The 25594-nt window shown below is 38.7% G+C and overlaps 2 protein-coding genes across 3 annotated transcripts; one reads left to right on the top strand and one right to left on the bottom strand.

Annotated features, from left to right (window-relative positions):
* Window positions 1-2644: 2644 nt before the first annotated feature.
* On the top strand, window positions 2645-16701 carry slc2a1a (solute carrier family 2 member 1a). Of its 2 annotated transcripts, XM_059334108.1 has the most exons (11): window positions 2645-2726; window positions 2872-2970; window positions 3784-3944; window positions 4030-4154; window positions 4227-4379; window positions 6869-7182; window positions 7300-7410; window positions 8719-8820; window positions 12525-12600; window positions 12808-12935; window positions 14554-16701. In XM_059334108.1, the coding sequence occupies exons 1-11, from the start codon at window positions 2682-2684 to the stop codon at window positions 14776-14778; spliced, it is 1539 nt and encodes a 512-aa protein (XP_059190091.1). In that variant the 5' UTR covers window positions 2645-2681; the 3' UTR covers window positions 14779-16701. The 2 variants fall into 2 exon arrangements, with proteins under 2 accessions (XP_059190091.1, XP_059190092.1); XM_059334109.1 differs by lacking the exon at window positions 2645-2726 and having other exon boundaries at window positions 2876-2970; window positions 3893-3944; window positions 14554-16697.
* A 54-nt stretch (window positions 16702-16755) lies between these two features.
* Window positions 16756-22585, bottom strand: ca6 (carbonic anhydrase VI). Its single transcript, XM_059334107.1, has 10 exons — window positions 22481-22585; window positions 21719-21898; window positions 20888-21036; window positions 20199-20294; window positions 19034-19100; window positions 18279-18436; window positions 18015-18141; window positions 17810-17893; window positions 17693-17725; window positions 16756-17587 (listed from the first exon to the last, which is right to left on the bottom strand). The coding sequence occupies exons 1-10, from the start codon at window positions 22569-22571 to the stop codon at window positions 16953-16955; spliced, it is 1620 nt and encodes a 539-aa protein (XP_059190090.1). The 5' UTR covers window positions 22572-22585; the 3' UTR covers window positions 16756-16952.
* Between the last annotated feature and the right edge of the window lie 3009 nt (window positions 22586-25594).

The raw sequence follows: 25594 nt of genomic DNA on the forward strand, positions 1-25594 counted from the left end.
GAGACAACCGACACTTACTGTATTTCCTGCAGGAATTAATCCATTGTGCGGGTTGTGAGATTTGGCTGACATTGAAGTAACTGGAGCCTTAGAAACACTTAAAGGAAGGGGTTTCTGCTCTCTCCTCTGCTGGCTCTCTGCCCACTTAATTCATTAAGTTAAAGAGTACCAGAGGGCCGTACTACACCGCATGGGGTGACCATTCACCAGTCAGGATAATTGAAGTCATTTGTTCACAACACAGGCTGCTCGTTCGGCTGCGTCAGTGGTTCTTAGAGCCAATTCTTAAACACACCGTCCACCGAAGGTAATGGGCAATAGTTTAGAGCTGAAACAGCACATTTAAATATAAAGTGACAGAACAAATTTTACACATGTAATGGAAAACATCAAAAACACAAGATACATTAGGAGAGAGGTTATTCCCAGATTCTAAGTCTGTGAATAATCAGGCAGTACGATATTAAAGTGACACAGTGGAGCTGGACTTTTCACCTTAAATGGTACATGTTTTTCTTCTTCTCCTTCTTTAAATATTACAGCCAGGGAACACATCAGCACCTCCAAATGTTAACTGCTAGTATTACAACCACTGCACATAATCAACTTTTTTAGAAGATATTGGCTATATAATCAGTGGTGGAAGAAGTATTCAGATCCTTTACTTCAGTAAAAGTACTAATACCACACTGTGAAATTACTCCATCAGTAAAAGTCTTGCATTCAAAACCTATTGAAGTAAAAGTACAAAAGTATCAGCATCAAAATGTAGCCATTATGCAGAATGGACCCACTCAGATTGTTAAATATATTCTAAATATATTATTAGATTATTTGTATTGATGCATTTATGTAAGTAGTGTTTTAATTTTGTAAAGGTAGTGCTCTTTATATCTACTTAATATACTGCTATGACATTTATTTAAAAATGGTCTAATCACTTTAAATGTATCATGTTTTTTTATTTTAAATCTCGATGTATGATGTATGAAATGTAGTGGAGTAAAAAGTACAATATTTGCCTAACTGTAGTGGAGTAGAATTATAAAGTTAAATAAAATGGAAATAATCAAGTACAAGTATCTCAAAATTGCACTTAAGTACAGTACTTGAGTAGATGTACTTAGTTACATTCCACCACTGGTAATTTTATAGAATGGCCCCACTCAGATTGTTTTAAAAATCTAAATATATTATTAGATTATTTGTATTGATGCATTTATGTAAGCAGAGTAATTTTGGAACAATGGGGCTCATTATAACTACTTTATATACTGTTATGATTTTTAATTTTCATGTTCTATATGTTAAATCTTGACCTGAAAAGTAACTAAACCTGAGAGCTAAATGTAGTGGAGTAAAAAGTACAGTATTTGCCTCAAAATGTAGTGCAGTAGAAGTATGAAGTTACATCAAATGGAAATACTCAAGTAAAGTACAAGTACCTCAAAATTGTACTTAAGTACAGTACTTGAGTAAATATACTTAGTTACATTACACCACTGGCTATAATACAGAGAGGTGGAAAGTAAATTAGTAAGTACATTTACTCAAGTTGCGAAACATGTAAAATTATCTTATAAGTAGCTTATTCTATTGTATACATATTTTTTCTGAAATAAGGTCCTATGGTGGCTTCTATAGAAAGAAAATGGCTTCTACATGCAACTTCTCAGTATTTTTGATGTTTATTGAGATCTGTTAACAAGCTGTTTTGACACAATTTACATCCAGAAAAGTTTCTAGGGTCCTATAATTATCTAAAACAAACCTTTCCATTGTTTCTTTATCTGTATGAATATATAAATAAGTGGCCTTAAAAAAATGATACTTTTGTATCAGTTAAACTCTTATTGCTCATCCCGCTTTACTTAACACTGCACCTTTTGTGATATTTTGCCCTGAGGATACATAGTTCTCACTTATAATTATTACTCCCCATCAGCATTATCTACTCAGACACATATATTAGCCTTGTTTTTGCAGTAAAGGCGTCCCTGAAGCGAATAACATCCAGCTTTAAGAGCAAACAGCTGCCGAGCCGTCCTGTTGACACACAGACTTATCTAGAGATAAGAAGCATTGCAGCACATGAACACAAAAAGTTAAAAAAAAAAAAAACATAAAAAGAAAAAAATTAACATAAAAAGAGATTCACATCTTTGTGCATTTAATGAATCTATTCAACAGTCAGTATTAAATAAAATGTCTTTAATGTGAGAACAGACAAATCTTTGAAACTGTACAAGGACCAACACTGAAGTCTTCGTCAACTGTTTGTGATTTCGCTATTCGGTAAAAACAGCTCTTCTGTAATGCAGCCTGCAGGTGGGGAAGCAATAAAGACATTTTATGAGGCTTTATGATTTTGATGATAGCATAACTCCATAATGACAGCTTTAGATTTCATCAATTGAACCAGTTTAGTTGAAGGTGCAGCGCAATAAAAGGATCTGATATTAACATTCAGCTCAGAGCAGCATTTAATATCTTGAGTGTATTGCATACAAAACTTCCTGAACCTAAGGGCACAGTCAGCAACATGAAAATAATAACTGAGGCCAGGCTGTAAACCACCGCTACGCTCTCTGATCTCATGTCCAAAGGGCAGGCAGAATCCAGTGGTGCAGTATTAACAAAGTGTGCTGTTATTACTGCTGACAGAAGGACCAAACACAGCCATGGCGGAGAGTGAAGAGTGGGGAGAGTGTGTGGAGAGGAGAGGGGTGAGTTACACACCAGGTGTGCATATCAACACCATCACACCAGTGTTTGTTTTGTCTGTGACACTGTGCAAATGGTGTAATCATGATTGATGATGTTTGTGTTGTGAAGGGAGGCTTCACATAGTTTGCTGATGTCCCCTGACAGAGATTAACTGTGGTCCTGGTCCTGGCAACGCTCATATCTGCATTCGGGTCATCATTCCAGTACGGTTACAATGTGGCTGCGATCAACTCTCCATCACCGGTAACCCAAACACAGAGACACTACAGGTTAATTGGTATATTGATATCACAATGCAACTTCCCCATTGGATTACTTCCATTAAGACAATTATTCCTATATTATACAGTCATGGAAAAACATATTAGACCACCCTTGTTTTCTTCACTTTATTGTTAATTTTAATGTCTGGTACAACTAAAGGTAAATTTGTTTGGACAAATATAATGAAAAAAACAAAAATAGCTCATAGGAGTTTAATCTAAGAGATGATATCTAGCCATTCTCCATGGTTTTCTTGATAATGATTTTGGTTATTATGAAGAAATTAGGAAAATGGCTAGATATTGTAAATATACAAGTGAGACATCATCTTATTAAATATCATTATTATTAGTGGTAGTATTATAATAATAATAATTATTATTATTATAGATTATTATTATTATTATTATTATTATTATTATTAATAATAGTAATAATAATAATAATAATAATAATAATAATAATAATAAATATTATATAAGTAAGGTCCAACTAACAAATATAACCATGAACTTTTCCTGTTGATTACATTAAGATAATTATTGTTGTATTACAGTTTTTTTTATTTTATGTTAAAATACCGGTGAGCAAATGTGGCTGTATCTTATGCTAATTTAGGAGAAATCTACAAACACAGATAGACAAACTGTAGTACAACAAACACCTTAATGCGCATTTTGGTTTTCCACTAGTTTGAAAGCAGACTGTTGTTGAAGCAAAATAGCCTATAATCTCATTGTGTTTGCCTTATACGATGATTTGTTTCTATCAGTGTTGTACTGCTCTCTTCAGTTCATGCAGCAGTTCTATAACACCACCTACATGGAGCGTTACGGCACACCGATGGAGGAGAACCTCCTAACTCTGCTGTGGTCTCTCTCTGTGTCCATGTACCCACTAGGAGGCTTCTTCGGCTCCCTGATGGTGGCCCCTCTGGTCAACAAACTAGGGAGGTAATATGTCACATTCATCATGCGCTATAAAAAGCTGTGTACTTGTTTGTTTAACATTTTGTTGAACTGCTCGATCCTGTGACAGGAAGGGCACCCTCCTCTTCAACAACATCTTCTCCATCGTCCCAGCTGTGATGATGGGAGTCAGTGAGATCACCAAGTCCTATGAGATCATCATTGTGGCGAGGTTTATAGTCGGCATCTGTGCAGGTCAGATACATCCAACTGTTAAATCCAGATTTACAAGAGTTGTTCTATGTGTCTAAAGCTTGCTATCTGCAGGCCTCTCATCCAACGTGGTGCCAATGTATCTGGGAGAACTCGCTCCCAAAAACCTGAGAGGAGCCCTTGGTATCGTACCACAGCTCTTCATCACTATCGGCATCCTCAGTGCACAAGTGCTGGGCATCAGAAACATCCTGGGCAACAGCACAGGTAAAAATCAGACGTCCTTCATTGGATACATGAGGAACACCAGACACAAGCCATAGGGCCCAAAGTTTCAGGCACATACATACCAGGAAGAGACTCAAAATGACCACAAAGCAACATGAAATGACAATAAAGAGACAGAAAAAGGCGATAAATCGGCCAAAGCAACTACAAAGAGCTTCAAAACAGCTGCAAAGAAACACCAAGGTAAACACCTTGATAATGATTTTGGTTGTTATCAAGAAAACCATGACAATTGGCTAGATATCAGCTCATAAATTAAACTCTTATGAGCTATTATTAGGGCCTCGGGGCAATCGCACCGAGCACTGGTCCCATACAGCAATAGCTGTAGGGCAAAGCCCCGAGCACTACTGTTATACTGTGGATTTCTTCTTATTCCTCTTGCGGACGCAATTTTGTCCCGCTACAAATTATATATCAAAACGTGCGGTTTGATCGGGATCGGTGTGCTATTACTTTTCTCTACGGAATACGAATTTTTCGCGACGTAAGTCGCGAAAAACTGCCCAAAATTTTGCATTGAAATGAATGGGACGGCCGAAAGAAAATGAGCAAAAAACAACATTAATTGAAGATTTTCAGACGTCTACTTCTCCGGCATAATTTCACCTAGAGACTCCATTTAAACTTTAAACAGTAGACACAAGTCTTGTGTATTGGTGTATTAATTTGCGCTTCGATAGGTCATATAGTTTTTTATCAATCCCTGTTCAATGACCATGATCATTTTTGGAGAAATTCTGAGATTATAATGGGTGTGTATTGCACGGAATGTTCGAGTCAGAGTGTGTGATGTCATCGCTCAGAGTGTAGAGGGAGAGGTAAAACTGTCAAAAAATAAATTTGAAAACTGCACTCCAGGCCGCAAATTCCACTCTACAGAAAAAATGTATACATAGAAATGTAGGAAAATTTGTCTTCTCACTCACAATCCTCTGGTAAAGCTGTCAGAGTTATAGTTTGGGCGTACGACGCAAAGATGCGCCACCAAAACCACCTACAGCCTCATTGGGTCCCATATTAAAAACGCAGGAAGATTTCGGAAGAGGTGAGATTTAACTGTTTTTTTAGATCGCTCTAACAAAGCTATTTTTTCATTTTTCTTAAAAAAAAAAACATATGTAGACGTTCACGAAGAACTCAGGACGCTCAAAGTGAAGTCGGATCAATGATACTGATTATGATTATGGTTTTGCCAAAAATGCTTTCTGTTCGAGGCCAGAAATTTCACTCTGCCCACCTCTGGCTGCTTTCACTGTGCCAGAAGATTCCACAGCTGTTAATTCCGTTGATTGCTCTGCTCTGATTGGTCGACCCCACGCTTTGATGCTTTGATGCTTTGATGCTTTGATGTAATTACAGTTACAGATACACGCGCACGCACACACACACACACACACACACACACTGGTCATTTAATGTAATATCAGTTAAAGATACACGCACGCACACACACACACACACACACACACTGGTCATTTAATGTAATAACAGTTAAAGATACACGCACGCACACACACACTCGTCATTTAATGTTATAACAGTTAAAGATACACGCACGCACACACACCCTGGTCATTTAATGTAATAACAGTTAAAGATACACGCACGCACACACACACACTGGTCATTTAATGTAATAACAGTTAAAGATACACGCACGCACACACACACGTGTCATTTAATATAATATCAGTTAAAGATACACGCACGCACACACACACTGGTCATTTAATGTAATAACAGTTAAAGATACACCACGCGCACACACACACACACACACACACACACACACATATATACACATATGCGCGCGTAAGCGCGCACACTCCTCCAGATACAAATGTTTCACACACACACACACACATTTTGAGGTTAAAGGTCATAGGTTGCTGTATGAATAAATACTTGAAGAGGAATGTTTGTTGTAGGTGTGCTCCTTGTATATTATATAGTATCATAACATTACTAGTATTAATTGTTTGAAATCTCTGAAGAATCTCATCATAGTGTACACACACCAGCAATAGCCCCCGTGGCCCTTTCAAAATTTCCCCAGAGGAAATTGTTTTTATTATTATATTTGTCCAAACAAATATATCTTTAGTTGTACCAGGCATTAAAATGAACAAGAAACTGAAGAAAACGAGGATGGTCTAATCATTTTTTCCATGACTGTAGTTGCAAAATGATAACCAACAGGATCAAAACAACCACAGAAAGTGACACGAAACAGCTACAGAGAGACATAAAATTACCAAAAACTGACACAAAACTGCAGATAATGTGGCAATCACATAATTACTACAAAGGCAAACAACAACAACAAAAAAAGGTGTGAAAAATAGTGTCTTGTTCTTATATAGGTGAGGTGGTTGGGCCTTTTGCATGTCTATGCCCATGTTCAGGAGAGATCTGTTTAGGTCGGCCCACTGGTAAAGACGTGTCTCTGTTCCCTCTGTGTCCAGGCTGGACCCTCATGCTGGGTTTGACTGGTATCCCTGCAGTGATCGAGCTCCTGCTGCTGCCCTTCTTTCCAGAGAGCCCGAGGTACATGCTCATCCAGAGGGGAGACGAGAAGACAGCAAAGAAAGCGCTACAGCGTCTGCGTGGCTGGGAAGACGTGGACGCGGAGCTGTCAGAGATGCATCTGGAGGAGCAGTCAGAGAGGGCAGAGGGCCACCTGTCTGTGCTCAGCCTGCTGTCCCAGCGCTCGCTCCGCTGGCAGCTGGTCTCCATCATCGCCATGAACATGGGCCAGCAGCTGTCGGGGGTCAACGCGGTGAGCCGGGCCTGTTGTCCTTGTCTCTGACCCACTGATGTCCACACCAAATAAGAGTGCATCACACTTTCAACTATACTACTGCTCCTTTAATGTTTCAATGCATTTCCCTCTCAGATCTATTACTATGCAGACAGCATATACGGCTCTGCAGGAGTCAAGCAGAATGACATCCAGTACGTCACTGTGGGGACAGGGGCGGTGAATGTCTTCATGACTATAGCAGCTGTAAGTACCCTGTTTTTATCTACAGTCTGTTTGATCGTATTAGCAGTAGGGCTGGGCGATATGGACCAAATGCAGGCGGCAACCTCCGGGTCTGAGCAGTGAGGCAAACCAGGAAGTGCCTTAAACTGCACTCTACCAAAAATTCCCGCAGGGGGCGCTGACGGCGGCTGCAAAACCTTTTCTGTCCATTAATTTCAATACAAAATGAGAAAACTTCTCACTTGATTTATTACCTCAGGATTTGTTTTTAGGACAACACTATGGTCTCAATCGCTAGTAAAAAATCTTCTTCAAGACAATTTGATGTTAATTGTGTAAATAATGGCTCTATTTAGAAGAAAATAGAGGATAAAGAATCATAGGATTTGGGGCATGGCTACCTTTGATTGACAGAGAACTAGCAAGGTGAGCCGTCATCAGGAGAGAAACAGAACAATGCGTATCCACGGCAACGTGTCAATGAAGTTATACATGATGTTATATACATATAAAAAAGGACGTTTACCAGTTCACACTGTATTTTCACTTAATGACAATTTATTTAAACGTTTTGTTATTAAAAATGTCTTGTTCAGCGTTTGGTTGGACTAACAGACACTCCAAGGAGTCGTTTTTCATTTTTCGTAGGTAAGTAACGTACATTTTATTTTTGTTTTTTGCTAGCCAAAATGAACATCCCAGTTAATGCTCCAGTTAATGCTAACATGAATTCCAGATATGGTCTGCTCCCCGTATCAGAAACAAGATGGCAACGCAAGATGACGACGAGTGTAACCATATCGATATACAATATATATCCCAATATTTCTATCGCAAAGTGAGAGCAAATGTTCAGTCAAAGTCAAAGCCAAATATGACACAAGCTTGTTATGTCACAAGTTGTTTTATTGAAACCGTTTATTTAAGTGAACATAAATACTGTATAACAACAGGAGTACCTTTTTAAAAAAAAAAAAATCAAAGCTCCATACAGTGCACAATTAAATTAAAAATATCTTTAATAAAAATAGCCTATGGAATAAAATAGGCCAATCTTTTTCTGAAATAAATATATTTATATGAGAAAAGAATAACAAACATTACAAAAGAACTTGATATGACAAACCCTTGTAAGGGCAGCATTTATATATAAAGGTGTTTGCCTGGAGCAAGGATCACAGCGCATATTTGAACTATATCCATATATGCAATGTGGTCTCATTCCATATCACATTTAGAAATATATCAATATATTTTTTTATATCGATATATCGCCGAGCCCTAATCAGCAGGAGACAACAGTTCTGAACAGGTGATTTGTTTCGCCAGGTTTTCATCGTGGAGGCTTCAGGACGACGGCTGCTCCTTCTCATTGGCTTTGGGATCTGCTGTGTATCCTGTGTGCTGCTCACTGTTGCACTCAACTTCCAGGTACCATATGAAGCTTCAGTGTGTCAACCTGTTACTCTGCTGTCCTCTAGTGGTGCAGCGTGCATACTGTCCTATGTCAGTTTCTCAACCTTGAGGTCAGGAGATTTGTTATCGAGGGTGAGTCACGGGAGATATTTAAGACAGGTGACACATCATCTGTTCTGTGTACTCTGGCACTCTGTATTTGAGACAATGACACTGAGATTAAAGTGCCGACATTAACCTTTATCGAGGGAGACTACATTGGCATCTGGTTTTAGGAATTGCACCATTTAGTGAACACAATTTTAGGGGACATTTTACATTTTACTCCAACCATCTTCACCTCATGTTTGTTTTCTGGAGGTTTTTCGGTCAGTAGATATCAATCTCTGAGATTTCTGCTGCCACCACAATATTACAATATTATTTTTTTAACAAGGAAAACAAAGAATATACACAAAAAAATAGACAACAACTAACCCCCACCCCCAGTGGCAGCGCAAAAATAATTTACCATAATCCAGAGTAGATCACAATGACAAAAAAGAATAAAAAATAAAGATGGAAGGGAGGAAAATGCATACAACATGTTTACAAACATACAGGTGCATCTCAATAGATTAGAATATCATGGAAAAGTCAATTTTCAGTAGTTCAAGTCAAATCGCCCCAACCAAGTATTGAGTCATATAGATGGACATACTTTTCAGAAGCCGACATTTCCATATTAAACAAACTTTTTAAAATTGGTGTTTTGTTTTGGTGTTTTGTAATATTCAAAATTTGAGATACTGAATTTTAGATCTTCATTAAATGTAAGCCAAAATCATGATAATTAGAAGAAATTAAATAAATTAAGACATGAAATGTTTCATTCTGTGTGTAATGGATCTATATAATGTGTTATTTCCACTTTTTTAATTTAATTACTAACGTAGATAAATCTATGATTATCTCTTTTATTGAGATGCACCTGTACATACATATGTTGTATGGTAGTATTTGCACAGTAGACATTAAGGGTTTATGACCTCACAGATGAAAGCAGACGATCTTTCACTTTGTCAGCGAGGTCAGCCCAGGCACTGTTTGTTGATTGTTTATCCTTGTGCATTTTTGCATCTGATATCTCCAAATATGTTATGTCCAGTATGGATTGTAGCCAATGACTCCTGGAGAGAGAATGGGGAGGCTGCCAGCGAAGGGCTAACATTTTCTTTGCTGCAGTCATACTACTACTTTCTACCTTTTCACAGCAGACATCTTCACTTGTTATAGTAGGAAAAGCACAGGTAATGTTAACAATGGCTCTGTTGTATTTAGGTGTTGAAGCCAGCATGCACATTGCACAATACCAGGAGCCTGAAACTGAAGCAGATAAATGTAATTCAACAATCGCTGATTTCATCATTTACCTGTGCTTTTCCTACTGAGTTAAGTCAAAATGTCTTCCGTGAAAAACACCTTGAGACTGTTTTGGGTGCTCGCAGCACATAGGCCTACTTGTTCTAAGCTTTGACCACTTGATTTGATTTGGGTGCATAATGTGTTATGCACGGGTGGAGCCAGACATTGTAAACAGTCGGGGCTTAACCTAAACCTGGGAGCGTCCGGGGCTGTGCTTCTCCGGGGGGCTGCTGTAATTGCAATTTAAGGTTCCCAACAATGCCTAGAAAATGTGGTCTTCAATGCTATAAATTGTATATCCGGCTAGCAGAACATTTACTTAATTACATTAGAATTCTTTATGTAATAACATAGTAGTAATAGTAGTAGTAGTAGTAGTAGTTGTAGTTGTAGTAGTAGTAGTTGCATAGATCAAGCCCTCATGACAATTTCAGGGTGGACCTCTAGATGGCAAAATTTTCCCAGTGATAGAACTTTTGCACCACTAATTTGCTGGTCCTGTCAGAGAGGAAAAGGAGGGAGAGGGAAATTACACAAAGTTGGAGGTATTTTTGGAAACATCCCTGTTCTGCCTCTGGTACAAGGATAAAATACTGTGCACTGACAATGTGTGTGTGTGTGTGTGTGTGTGTGTGTGTGTGTGTGTGTGTGTGGAGATCAGCTGCTGAGGATCACCACAGGGCAGGAAGGAAATGGGAAGAAATGACCAAAACTGGCCAGCAATATTTTAGAGCAGTCAGGTCCTTAGAAGGGCTAATCTGTACTGCCAGGAACATCCAATCCTGAAGGAGTGTAAGCTTTTGCCTTCAGGACGTTGTTTCAGGGCTCCCGTTAGAGAGCCTACATCTCCTTCATCCCAAGTGCTTTTAAAGCTTAACAGCAAGTACCACTCTGGCTGCATTTCTTGCACATTTTGCATTCTTGTACATCTGTATTTGGTTGAATTTCCATTTCCCTCCTCTAGCTCTGTGATTTATTGCGTTGTAGGTCGTTGATGTTGTCTTTTTGTATTCTGTGTGAAAGTTATAGAATCATCGCTTTAAAGCTTAAAGTCAGAACTTTAATAACCTCAGGGTCCAACGTGCTGTGGTACAGAGACAAACAACAGGATGTGAGTCACTGTGCTACAATTTCTACTGGACTGTAATTTTAATATATTATACATTTTGAGCTTGGTGTGGAAAATAAATGTGATGACTTGGCAACTACTGTCATGGAAAAAAAGTTTAGACCACCCTTGTTTTCTTCAATTTATTGTTCATTTTAATGCCTGGTGCAACTAAAGGTACATTTGTTTGGACAAATATAATGATAACAACAAAAATAGCTCATAAGAGTTTAATTTAAGAGCTGATATCTAGCCATTTTCCATGGTTTTCTTGATAATCAAAATCATTATCAAGAAAACCATGGAAAATAAAACTCTTAATTTAAACTCTTATGAGCTATTTTTGTTGTTATCATTATATTTGTCCAAACAAATGTACCTTTAGTTGTACCAGGCTGTAGATGAAGCCTCAGTTTGACGCTCGTGCCACTCTTCCCTGTGTTCCCTCGTTTACTCAGATAAAAATAGAGGAAAAATACAAAAAAATTAAAATGTCACAAAATTCAATACAAATCGCATCCTATACACCTAAAAGTAGTGAAGAGAGAGATAAAAAAAAAACAATACTACTCCACTCTACACTTGTCCTGACTGACCACAAATTCACATTACCTACCAAATTACCATTACAAAACAATCGCAAGAGTGACACATTAAAGGTGCAGTCTTCACAAAACGAAAATACATCTGTCCAAAAATATTGTAAATACCAAATCATGTACGTATTGTAAATATTCCTATTCTTAATTCTTATGAACTTCAATTAAACCAATAACAACAAAAAACTGCATTTAGGCTCCTACGCAGACATTAAAATGAACAAGAAATTGAAGAAAACAATGGTCTAATAATATAATAATAATAATAATAATTTTTTCAATGACTGTATTATACATTTAGAGCTTGGTGTGGAATATAAATGTGATGACTTGACATCTATATATGCTGGGGTCATGAGAACTTTGAGACGTAAAAGTAGAGTCACCCGCCACTAAAGTATAAGAAACACTGACCATCAGACGACCACAAAGCCAGCGCTGCCCCCCTGAAAGTTAACCCTGTAATCTCACCTGGACCCACAGTCTACACAGACAGGTATCACTTTCAACAGCACAGTGGGGTTTAAGTCTTCCCCACAGTGCAGGGAAATGTTTTTCCTGTTCATCAACACAGCCGGTTAATGATAACAGCAGCTTTGTGTTGACAGGAGACTGTGACGTGGATGCCTTACGTCAGCATCGCCTGTGTCATCATCTACGTCATAGGACACGCTATAGGACCCAGTGAGTCACACCCCGCCGGTGGTTATTTACACACACGCTGATTACAACAGGGTGCTCCATTAGCAGAAGTGTTGTTTGGATGTGTCCAGACATGTAATGATATATGTTGTGATTCTGCACTCTGTTTTCTGAGACATAAGCGTTCTCACTGAATGATGATGTGTCTCCAGTGTTTTGGTTGTGGTTAACCACATCTTCGCTCTCCAGGTCCCATTCCTTATGTGGTGACCACTGAGATGTTCAGGCAGTCGGCGAGGCCTGCCGCCTTCATGGTCGCAGGCTCCGTCCACTGGCTCTCCAACTTCACTGTTGGCCTCGTCTTCCCCTTCCTAGAGGTCAGTTACATCATTTCTAAGAACTCGTTCACACCGGGGGAACGAAAGGTTAATATTTTGAAATCTAATTCGTTACAGATGTTTTTTAAGTGTAAACAACAAGGCAATTCAAGGCACATCCTGACTGTTTAAAAATTATCTATAATTTGTTTACTTCAGTTTGTACTGTCTAAAGATTTGCAAACAAACCTGCAATTTAACTGAAATACAAAATATATGATTGAAAATCTACAGTCATGGAAAAAAATATGAGAGCACGCTTGTTCTCTCCTTACTTTCTTGTTCATTTTAATGCCTGGTACAACTAAAGGTACATTTATTTGGACAAATACAATGATAACAACAACAATAGCTTTTAAAAAAGAGTTTTACTTAAGAGCTGATATCTAGACATTTTCCATGGTTTTCTTGATAATGATTTTGGTTATTATTAAGAAAACCATGAAAAATGGCTAGATATCAGCTCTTAAATTAAACTATTTTGTTGTTATTATATTTGTCCAAACAAATGTGCCTTTAGTTGTACCAGGCATTAAAATGAACAATAAATTGAAGAAAACAAGGTGGTCTAATTTTTTTTCCATGACTGTATATATCCAATATAGACCCTCATCAAGCATGAAATTCACAATATGGAACAATATAATTTTTATACTAGAGCCATAGATATGTTGCATAGGAGTGCCAAAAAATCTGGAAAAGAATAAGAAAATAAGTGTGGAAATATAAATTGGAATAAATAAAGCAAAAGCAAGAACAGCAACAACAAAAATGAAGGGATTAAAAAATGATATTATATAAAAATAAATACTACATTTTATGAGTAATTTATCTGCAATTTATATGCAAACAAGACTTTTCCTTAATAAAGACACAATGAGAAACAGACTGGATCGATCGAAAGGCAAAGAAAACATTTTATTTCTCTGTAGAGTCCCTCCCATGATGTTGTCAGACACATATAATAACAATCTGAGCATGTCAGTGGCAAAAACAAGCACTATTAGGACATACACTGATGGTAAATGATTGCACCAAAGTATTACTACATTGCAGTCCGTTTGACAGTTGCCGGCTGCAGCGCTCTCGCTCAATATTAGACCAATTTCAAAAATTGTTGTCCCTATTAGCCACTTAGACACAAAAACATGGGTAAATAGTGTCAAGTTTGAGAAATGCCAAAGTTTCTCTCTACATCTCAGTTTGACACATGGAAATACAAGCTAATTTTGTAAAATCACAACTGGTTCATGAATCAATCATGGTCCAATGTGTAGCTTACACAGGTGGTGTCCTCTAGCATGAGTCCCTGTTTATTAGGAGTATCAGTTTGTCTTTTCCCATGGACTGAGTGGGGTAATCTTGGAGATAAACACAGCCTTTATATCATGTTAACTTCCTCTCAAGACTTCATCTTCAAACCACAAAGCAAACAACAGAGGAATTTGTTTGAGTAACAGAACCCAAATAAAGTGCATTCCAACAAAAGTTATCACATTTCCCTTCACCTTCAATACTGTTTATATCCAGCCAACTGTTTCTGGCAAGCACAGCTACGTTTCATCTTGACTGACTCTTCGCTGATCACATTTCCTCTCCCTCCTCCTCCTCCTGACAGAGAGGTCTGGGCCCCTACAGCTTTATCATCTTTTCCTTCATCTGTCTGGTCACGCTGATCTACATCTGGCTGGTAGTCCCAGAAACCAAGAATAAGACCTTCCTGGAAATCTGCCAGATGTTCGCCAGAAGGAACAAAGTGGAGATCAAACTGGGTGATGGGGATCTGCCCCTGAAAGAAAGCAAAGAAAGTCTGGAGGATGCAGAGAGGGTCACGGCCTTCTGAGGACAAATGAGAGCATTCAGAGGAGAGGAAGTCTTCACTCTGGGGAGGTCTGCAATGGACTGGAAATGTCTTAATTTTCTATTTCACAAGGAATCTTTACACAATCTCTTTTTGTATCCACCTTATTCTCAGAAGGGAAACTGTAGAAATGATTATAGATGTAACTTCCAATGGATGCTAACTGCCAGTGGCGAAACAAATTGACCATAAATTCAGCAAATACTGATTTTTTAAAACCAATATTTAAAGGGATAGTTGAGATTTTTAAAGTGAGTTTGTATAATGTACTTGTCCATAGTCAGTGTATTATCTACAGTAGATGGTGGTCAGCACGCCTTCAGTTTGGAGAAGCAGGAAGGAGTACCGACCAGGCGGCAACCTCCGGCTCTGAGCAGTCAGGCAAACCAGGAAGTGCCTTAAGCTGCTTTCTACCAAAAACTCCAGCAGGTGGCGCTGACAAAGGTTGCAGAAGCATTTCGGTCAACACTATGGTCTCAATCGCTAGTAAAACATGTTCTTCAAGACAATTTGATGTTAATAGTGCAAATAATGGCCCCATTTAGAAGAAAATAGAAGATAAAGAATTGTATGATTTGGGGCGTGGCTACCTTTGATTGACAGGTCACTAACAAGGTGAGCAGTCATCAGGAGAGAAGCAGAACAATGCGTATCCATGGGAACGTGTCAATAAAGTTATACATAACATTATATACATATAAAAAAGGATGTTTACCGGTTTGGTCTCATAACTTTGACCCTTTCACACTGTATTTTCACTTAATGACAGTTTATTTGAACGTTTAGTTCATTAAAAATGTCTTGTTCAGCGTTTGGTTGGACTAACAGACACTCCAATGAGTCGCTGTTCATTATACTGAGGTATGAACATCCCAGTTAATGCTAACATGAGTTAGCAGTGGCTTCACTCAGTCAGGTTGAGGTGTAGAGATGCGTGTAGTCAGTGTCGTCAGATCCCTCTCACTCCTCCACAGTCCAAATATGCTCTGCTCCCCATTTCCAAAAACAAGATGGCGACACAAGATGGTGACGAGTGTAACGCTTTGCTCGATGCTTAAAACGGGGAGTCCACAAACCAATGGGTGACATCATGGTTATTACGTACATTATTTATACAGTCTATGGTAGGCTAACGACACAGAAGCAAGGCAATGTGTTGCTGTGGACGAGGGCAGCGAGAAAACACATTTCAGGCTCTTGAAAAAACACCAGTATCATTTTAAGTGTACAGAATATTTTCACTGCTTAACTTTGCCATCAGACAGCCTTTTCCAACTATGGTCACTTCGAAGCTACCAGACTCCATTGACAAAAACAGTAATTTTACCTCACAGAACATGAGAGTTGATGTTCTACCACTGCCTTGTTTGGTTAGTTTGTTTGTTAGTTTCAGCGGTAGACCAGCAACTCCTGTGTTCTGAGATGTAAAATTACTGCTTTTTTCAATGGAGTCTGGTGGCTTTGAAGAGATCGATATAAGGGCTTCATTTCCCTGTCGTTAAGGGCTGACCCACAGTGAGGTAAAGTGGTGAAAATATTTTAAATATAGCTTACACTTTTCCAGATATAGTTGTTTTTTTAGGTGGCTTAAATACATTTAGCTTCTTCCTGCTTTTCCAAACTGACGGCTTGCTGATCGCCATCTACTCTCTAATCTAATCTAATCATCTGCAGCAACAGATCCAAAAAGCAGCTAAATATACCACTGAATCTATTTATTTAAGCCCACTTATTCAGGTTGTATGATCACATTATTCCATGTGTTCCCGTGTTTTATATCCATAGAAAATGCTGGTTCCACTTCAGTGACAGGACACACCAGAAGATAGCCTCAAGCAAGCTTTCATGGGGGCTAGGATGGATGGATTTATAGATAGATGGACGGACAGATAGATAGATAGATAGATAGATAGATAGATAGATAGATAGATACAAACCAACAAGTCACTTGTAACCCTTTATTGGTAATGCAAAGATATTAATACAAAACATGGCTGACGTTATAAGTAACATTAAATTTTGACTTGCAGGAGCCTGAAAGACTTTTCATCCTTCATTACATACATCATACACATTTTAAATCCCCACCCTCAGCAGTAATATTTTGGTTTATTGCAGCATCTTAAAGCTAATGACACAAAAGCAGCTGAGTCTGTTCAGGAGCATCTGTAGGGACTGTCCAGCTGCACCCCCCCAAACAGGCCGAGTTTGGTGGTTCCCCAGCTGAACACATTTCCCACTGCGGTGCTGTTTCTCTCACACGACATCTGGTCCCGGATATCTGCTGTGGTCAGGACGTAGTCCCACACGTTGACATCAGTCATCTTACCCACAAAGGCGTCTGCATTGGAGATGCCCAGTAATCCGTCCTGGTCTTTGCCGAGGATGAACACACCGCCAGGGCTGATTGTGTAACCGCTTTTCAGGTATCGCTGCTCCCCCACCATGCCGTTGATAAACAGCTCCGCACCGCCGGTGTGGGACGTCCAGGTGATGCAGTAGTTGGCCCAGTCGTTGGACCTGAAGTTGTGTGGCAGGTTGACAAACTCGTTGCCAATCCAGAGGCCCACCTCTCTGGCGTCTCTGTCCTCGCCGATGGAGATCATCAGCTCGTTGTCGTTGCCGTTACTGGCGTAGGAGACGACGGTGTGGACTCCTTCAGCCAGAGGCAGGACGTGCATGCACACAGTGAAAGAGTCAAGCTCCATGACGTGGGTGAGGCTGGCCAGAGCATAACTTCCTGAGTTTTTCTCCTGGAAGTTGAGCACCAGAGGAAACAGAGCGCGAGGTTCTGAGGAAGACAGAAAAACTGGAATCAGACTGGAGAGCAAGACAACAACAGCAAATCATAGTTCGATTGAAAAAAAATCAATCAGGATAAAAACAAAGAACTCACCATATCTGGTAGGCCTTGAGTTACGCATTCCACCTTAAGGGATTAAGTAAGATAGAGAGTAAATAAGGGAACTTTCATTTTCACAACCAGTCATCTTTCGCAGTTTTAATGAGTCACCTGAAATCATGTTCTTTCCAAGAGACGTTATCAGACCCTCAATCTTCAGGAGCCTGGATTCAATTTCATCCTGACGACAAAATGCTAAAAAGACAAAAAGGGAAAAGAATTAGACTCAAAACCTCTGACATGCCCCATGCCAACTGTGAGGACGACAATAATATTCCTTTGTTGTGTAATCACACTGCCGCAACAAGTTACATACTTCCTTTCCCGAGGCGTGGCAGGAAAGAGGACTCCACCACACGGTCGTTGAGAGGTTGAGCGATGCGGTAATCATTCCACAGGGTCTTGTTGTCCATGTCCATCAGAGTACTCTCCAGTTTCCTGATCTGAACACAACAGAGCAGGAGAGAAACACATGAAATTGCACCACAGAATATTCAAAATAAGCAGATTTTCTTCAAATGGGGATTTTTTTTGTCAGCTGTAATATTTCAAGCAGGGAAATTTCTCCTGTCTGCTGTACCTGGTTGTGTGAGAGAGTGATGGGAGTATCAAACACAGTCCAGAGGATGCTCTCGTAGCAGGGTGGAGTGGTGAGGGAGCCCTGGTATCTGAAGAAATGGTTGATGTTCTCGGGGAGCATGGAGCGCACATCAATGCTCGAAATGTTCATGGACTGACCTGTCAAGATCACATTAATGGTCCCATATTGTAAGTAAGAGTAATAAGTGAGATTTCCATGTCTGTTTTGAATTATAAAGCAGGTCTAGGTGCTGTTTTGAGTATCAAAATTCCCAATCCACGGATAAATGCATATACAGGTGCATCTCAATGAATTAGAATATCATAGATATTCATTTATTTAATTTCATTTATTTAATTTCTTCTAATTATAATGATTATGGCTTACATTTAATGAAGACCTAAAATTCAGTGTCTCAAAAAAATTTAATATTACAAAAGACAATTTTAAGAACTATGTTTAATATGGAAAGTTTGGCCTCTGAAAAGTATGTCCATCTATATGCACTCAAAACTTGGTTGGGGTTATTTGACTTGAACTACTGGAAATTGACTTTTCATCATATTCTAATTTATTGAGATGCACCTGTAGGCTTTAAACTTTAAGGTAAGGATATGATGTCACAACTAGAAAGTGCTGCTTCAGTGCTGCCACATTCATTCCCCGGCTGCAATGATGGTGCAGAGACACTGAGAGCAGCAGTTGTAGACACTGATTGTGGACCAATCAGAGCAGACGTGTGTGAAGTTACTCACCTGCATATTTGATTTTTTCTAGACTGGAGATGAAATCACTGTAGTAGGTGTTCTCAAAATGTCCATCCTGAAAGATTCAGATTCAAAATTGAAAACACCCGGAACGTCCAGGAGAAGCAGTGAGTTCAACTCTAATGAAAACAGGTCTCCAAGGTAAATTTGAACCATTTAACACATATTTAAATCAGGTCAAAAAACTATGTTGCTCTGTCGACACCAATATCTGTTCCATCCTGACTAATAAAGTTGCAGCTATGACTTATTTTATGTCTACAGAAGCATCACTTGTACAAATGAATTACAAAACCAATTCCTTATAGTAACTTACAAGCAAAATGCAAGTTAAATACCTAAGAGGATATTTTTACATCTTCAAATTATATTCTTTCATGTTTTTCAAGATATGGTGCTTACATTTCTGGCCACTAATTGGCTAGACAGGAAGCATGCCAATTGGTAAACTTTACAAACAGCCATACAAAGGGGACTTGTAGTTTATTTTAACCCTAACCCTAACCCTGTCTCTAACAGCCTGTAAACTGTGATGGATGTTTTTAATATACATGTTCACCTATGTTCTCCCTTCAGAGAACATAAGACTTCCTGTCTCATAATCTGACTGCTGCTGTTTTGTTGCCCCGTCTGACCTCATTTGACATTGCTGTGCACATGTAATTTAGTGGAATTCTCTTTCGAACTTCCACCTCAATGAATCTGAATCATTTGTTACTAAATGAGTTTGTCCAAATAGCTCTAACTCTGAGCCACTCTGTGCTGGTATCATGGCGGATGCCAGCGGTGGTGTTGCTGCAGCAGCAGCAGCAGCAGTGATGACGTCCTGCAGCCGAGAGCCACTGACTGTCTGAGATCCAGAGCATTCCTCTGGAAACAAGCACTCATTCAACATGTTGGCATGTAAATGAGCACTCAATGGAGCCTTTAATGCAGCAGGATGACCAACACAAAGTAACATAGACTTCAAAGGGCATTTCATCATAGTTTTTTTTTACTACATACAAAGACTTTTTTGTAAACTTCCTCTTGCAGGAGTGATCATTTATCAGAAATAATGCTGGCATCCTGTGTAGACGTTGGTCAATACTTGGTGGTCAGATAAAGCAGAACATAAAGTAAAAGTTACAAAAAATCTTTGTGGCTTACGTACATCATAGAAGAAGGCGAGTACTGCCAGCCCGTCCGGCTTATCTCTGGCTTCAGTAAAACTCTTGTACTTGTCAGAATTGTAATGGACAACATGGAGCTAAAGGACAAGGTGGAAATGCAGAAAAAGGTTAGGTGCCAAAATATGCAAAAAGGTCTAGTGCTACTAATTCACTTTAAAAAAAAGAAAGCTAATTAAGGCTGACTTAGAGGCAGCAAATACGTAAATTACATACAGGATAATATTCAAAAGAAAACAAATGCCTCTGTTAAATAAATTTGCATGTAAGCAGCTCAGAAATGGAGTCAGAGAAAACAGCGAGGATTAGTTCTCAAATTAAAAGAAGCAGGTTCTCGTGGTTTTATTATTTATGCAAGCATGGCATTACTTTGATAATCTGTTGTGATAATTAATTTCTGTGCACAGTAGGAGTGAACTGAGGCAGTGTAATAATTTCTGTACAAATGCAGTTGCTGTGCTTAGTTGTGACTCACGCATAAGTGAATTATGAATTTAGTAGCTGCACAGGTCTGTATATAGAAACAGCTTCAGTTTGCTTAAGTGACTATAGATTGTTTGCATAGATCATTAAAGATTCCTTGCAGCTGTAGAAGTTAATCTGCTTGTGTATTCTAGTCAGTTTTGACCTCGCCTTTGTTTATCAAGTCTTTTTTTTTTTTTTTTTTTTTTACCTCTGCCATGTAACGGATGCCATCTATGGTGTGCTCTGCTCCGCTGGCCTCCAGGTCCCAGCCGCCCCAGTGCAGGTGCATCTGGACAGCTGTGTATTTTCCTGGCAGTCCCTTGGTGATCACCATAGTGGGAGGCAGGTCAATTTGAACTGATGGAAACATAAACATTTTCAGATTATACATGTGCTTAATCAAAATGAGAACGCAAACTTATCAGAAATTAGGTAGATAACTGCTTGCTTCAGATTTTGAAATGTGTTTCCTTTCTTTGAGGCAGCCATTGACATTTATTTCTAAAGACTTGTTTGAGTTGTATAATTCACCACAATGAACATACAGTCTGCAATTACTTTCATCAAATGTTTATTATTGATGAGAAGTAATGTAGTGCTTTTCAGACATTTCAAATCAGATCAATACCATGTGACAATATTGCACTCTGCATGGAAAAATGTGTGCAGATTTGTACAACCATGCACAACTAAAGTAAACTTTTGACTTGAAACCGTTTGCTTATTTAATGATTTTATGTGTGATTCTTTCAGCTCTTGGACTGTATCTTCATGGTTCAGATGCACTACATGTAACGTGGTTTGAAAATGTTTCAATTGAGCATTACACCATGAATAAATAAATGGAAATCAAAGGCTGACTGAAAACTTTCAAACATTTGACATTTTTGGCATTAAAATGGTCAGCAGTCACATACAGTTTGGTTTATAGTACATGAACTAGATCAGCAGAAACAGTGGTATGGTCCTTTAACAGTGACTTCATATTGAAGTTGATAATTTATTTATTTCCAAATGTCTTTATTCTCGCTTATCTTACCGGAGTGCCCGTTATTGGACATGAGGAAATTCCCACTCTGAGTATCATATCCGTTGAGCTCCAGCTGCAACATGTCTGGGTTGTGTCTCACGTTGCGCCGCTGAATGTCTATGGGGGACTGCTTCTTACCGCCACATGCGGGGTACTTGGTTGGCCAGTGCATCTGGTCCAAAGCTCCCTCTGTGAGAAGAAAATCCAAACTAATATCACATTGTAAAAAAATCACCCTGAGATTGATGGATTCTGGGAGTGATCTTGCAAGACTACTCAAGCCATCAGCGGCTGTGAAGTATTAAAGCAGGTCACATGTAGGTGGTTATTCTGGTACGTACATGACTTGTTTAACTGGATATTGTGGAAGCTGCTGTGCATGTCCCAATAGTACTCACTCCCAAATTATTTAGCACATACACCTAATAATGTGTCTCTGTGGCTGTCTTCACATCTGCAGATATGACCGCAGACTCACAGTGGTTATCCAAGGTATGTGGCCAATGTAGCGCGCTCCACACAGAAACCATAGAAGCTAAGTGCTTCTGGTGAGTGTTGAATGATGATGATAATAATAGCTTAATGATATTCACACAACGTGGCAGCTTCTCACACCAAAACAAATGCGCTTTGGGTAGGTTGTGACGCGCGTTTTTACGCATCAAACACCTTTAAATCCAATCGAATTGTGCTATTTTTGGTGTTAAAATTGCGCGTAACAGTGTCATTTAAAGAACACATGATGAATTCTTAATAATAAAAATAGCCTACCTGTGTATGTCCAGTGTATTCCATCATGAGGAATCCCAGCACTGACAACACACACCAGAACAGCGGAGACAAACAGAGAGAAGAGCTCCATCGCTGCGCCTCTGCTCCTTCACGCAGGACACTGACACCTCACAGAGGTTCTCTCTCTACATTTAAACTACGTGAGGAGGGAGGTGTTGAAGCCTCTGCTGAAAACGCCCAGAGCTCTGCCCAGCAGCCCCAAAGTGTCACAACAGGACTGTCTTATCTGAAATATGTTTGTTTTTTTAAAGGCTTAAATTGAAATGTCATCTCTCAGTGTGGAACAACAGATCATTGTCTGAAATTAGATTATTCTACTCCTGTTGAAGCATTAAAGTTGCAGCTTATCACATTAATACCTCAAATTAATCATTTGTTTTATCTAGGGCTGTTTTTCTTTAGTTAATAAGTCATTTTTTATACTTTTTTCCAAGAAGCTTAGGAGCACATTTATGATAAACAGTAGTTTTAAATTGGTGTTTTTTACACGATTCTTTGAAGTGAAACTCAGTTTAACTGATTTATTGATTAAGTCAGCTAATCAATTAGTTTAAAAAAATATTATGCAGATTAATCAACTAAGAATTTGTTGCTCAAATGGACAGCTCAAATGTTGTCTTTAATGACAAAAGTTAGTCTCATAGATGACTTTGGAATATGATCAAATATGAGTGTGGACAAGGAGGTAAAGACCAACCATCAAAGCCGTCCCTCAGTATATAACACATGTTAAAATGTTCCTTTTACTTATGCTTTCAAGTAAATCTATCTCTGTCTACAATCTTTTTGCTGACTAACTTGTCACTTGTTCATGCCACAGTCCTTAATTGGTAAAGCTGCAAGTAATTTCGAAAACCCCAGATGCATCTGATAAAAACAAAACAAAGCAGAACACCCATGAGAGCCAATGTTGGTATAATAAGAAATTAGGACATGTATCACCTGTTCATGCACACAAGTCGCAACATGTCTAACACCTAAACCTTACATGCCAGAGCTATGCAACTCCAAGGTGTGTTTGTGTGTGCAGTTTGCCAAGAAACAGCAAATGTCCACAGGGAACTGTCTCAATAAAGGAAAACAAAAAGCAGAGGGGGAAATCTGGGTGAGGATTTTACAGGAATAATTCAGGGAAATGTGATTATGCACTTTCTTGCCAGGAATCGGATAAGAAGATTGATGTTATCACACTGTATGTTGTTTCATTACAAAAAAGTGTAACAAGTCAGATGCAAAGGGCAGAGAAAAAGCATCAGTATTTTGAAAACCTGGGAAGGAGAACAGTCTGGCAAAAGGGATTAAACAAATGAGATATAATTTGTTATTTAATGATCTTTAGAGCTGCATGTAGGCTGATTTTGTACTGGATTCCCAGCTGTGGCTTCATATTAACTAAACCACATAGTATCAATCTTCTCATCTAACTCTTGGCAGTGTATTTCCCAAAATCTTGAACTGTTTCTTTAATTTACTGTTATACTGTAATAAGGGTTTGATTTGACCAGTGGTGCAAAAAGTATTCAGATCCCTCATGAAGTAAAAGTACTATTACCACGCTGTAAAATTACTCCACGACAAGTAAAAGTCTTGCATTCAAAACTTACTTAAGCAAAAGTTCAAAAGTATCAGCATCAAAATGTACTTAAAGTATTAAAAATAGAAGTACTTGTTATGCAGAATGGCCACTCATATTGTTATAAATATTCCAAATATGTTATTGTTTTTGTAAGCAGCATTTTACTGTCAAGGTAGGGCTAATTTTATACACTCCAATGTGATTTAATTTATAAACAGGCACAATCAATTTCAATTTATTGCATTTTCTCACATTAAATCTTGACCTGAAAAGTAATTAAATCTGTCAGTTAAATGTAGTCGAATAAAAAGTACAATATTTACCTCAAAATTGTACATGAGTAAATGTACTTAGTTACATTCCACCACTGGATTTGACAAATTGGATTGGAATTTGGACCGTGTACTAAAATAAAGCACAAGTAAAATAAGTTTATAAATATTAAATCAAGAAGAGTCCTCATAAATGTAGTAATACTCTTACTACTTTGTGTGCTTGTGTTTGTGTTCGTGTGGAAAGAGCTGATTGAATTACAGACTGATCAAAGCACTCACCTTGATTTAAGACTCTCATTGTTCCACTCACATCCTTCCTCTCTGTACTGGAGTTACAGTCTCTGGGCCGCCTGCACCTGATTAATACCAGTTGTGTTTGTGCTTGCCTGATAAAACCATTTTAAACAAGCCCAGGTGGAGAAAACAACCCAGCTTTACGGGTAAAGTGATAGGAGTGTTTTCTCCTCACATTAACTCTGAGCTCATTAAGCAATAGATTCGATGCCCGGCAGCGCTCAGCTCACATACACCAGCACTTAGAAATGAACCGAAGCTGTCTTCTTCCTCAGTAAATCACTGGGTTTATCCTTGCCTCCAGGACAATAATAGTTTTTAAGGTTTTGGGGACTCAAATGATGTGATTGTACCAGCTCAGGGCAAGCCTAGTAATTTAAAGCCCACATATGGTGAGCTTGACCTATATGTTTCAGCTGCAGGTTGTGTGTGCACTGTCCTGTGCTGGTGTTGGTGAAGAGGAGACAAGGCTGTTTTAAATGAAATAACACAACAAACTCTAGATTCTATCTTTTCGTTAATAAAACTAGATTTTTTAAATGCAAGTGCTCAAGTATTGGATCGACAGTTTGTGAGTGCTAAAACTCCCCGGATACCACACCTCATCACAGGGATCCAGAATCTGACCTTTAAAGCTTCTTCTTGCATTTTTCTCAGTCAGATGAGAATTTATTGCACTCAAGGCCTCTTTTTCCAGTTTCTCCCAGTACCCTGTTGGGAAAAAACACCGAGAACCTGCTGCTAAATAATGTAGTGTTGATGATGTGTGATGGTGATGCAGTTAAAGGCCCAATTCAAACCATATGACTCAAGCTACCTTGACTTTTCACACAGTACATACACACAGTTTAATCTTCTCAACAGACAGATAAAATCAGACAGATTATTAAGAACAGTTTAATGTAAACTTAACTTTAGACCCAACGCTTTTCATGCTTGATATACTTC

This window comes from Centropristis striata, chromosome 5, assembly GCF_030273125.1.
Source record: "Centropristis striata isolate RG_2023a ecotype Rhode Island chromosome 5, C.striata_1.0, whole genome shotgun sequence".
NCBI lineage: Eukaryota > Metazoa > Chordata > Actinopteri > Perciformes > Serranidae > Centropristis > Centropristis striata.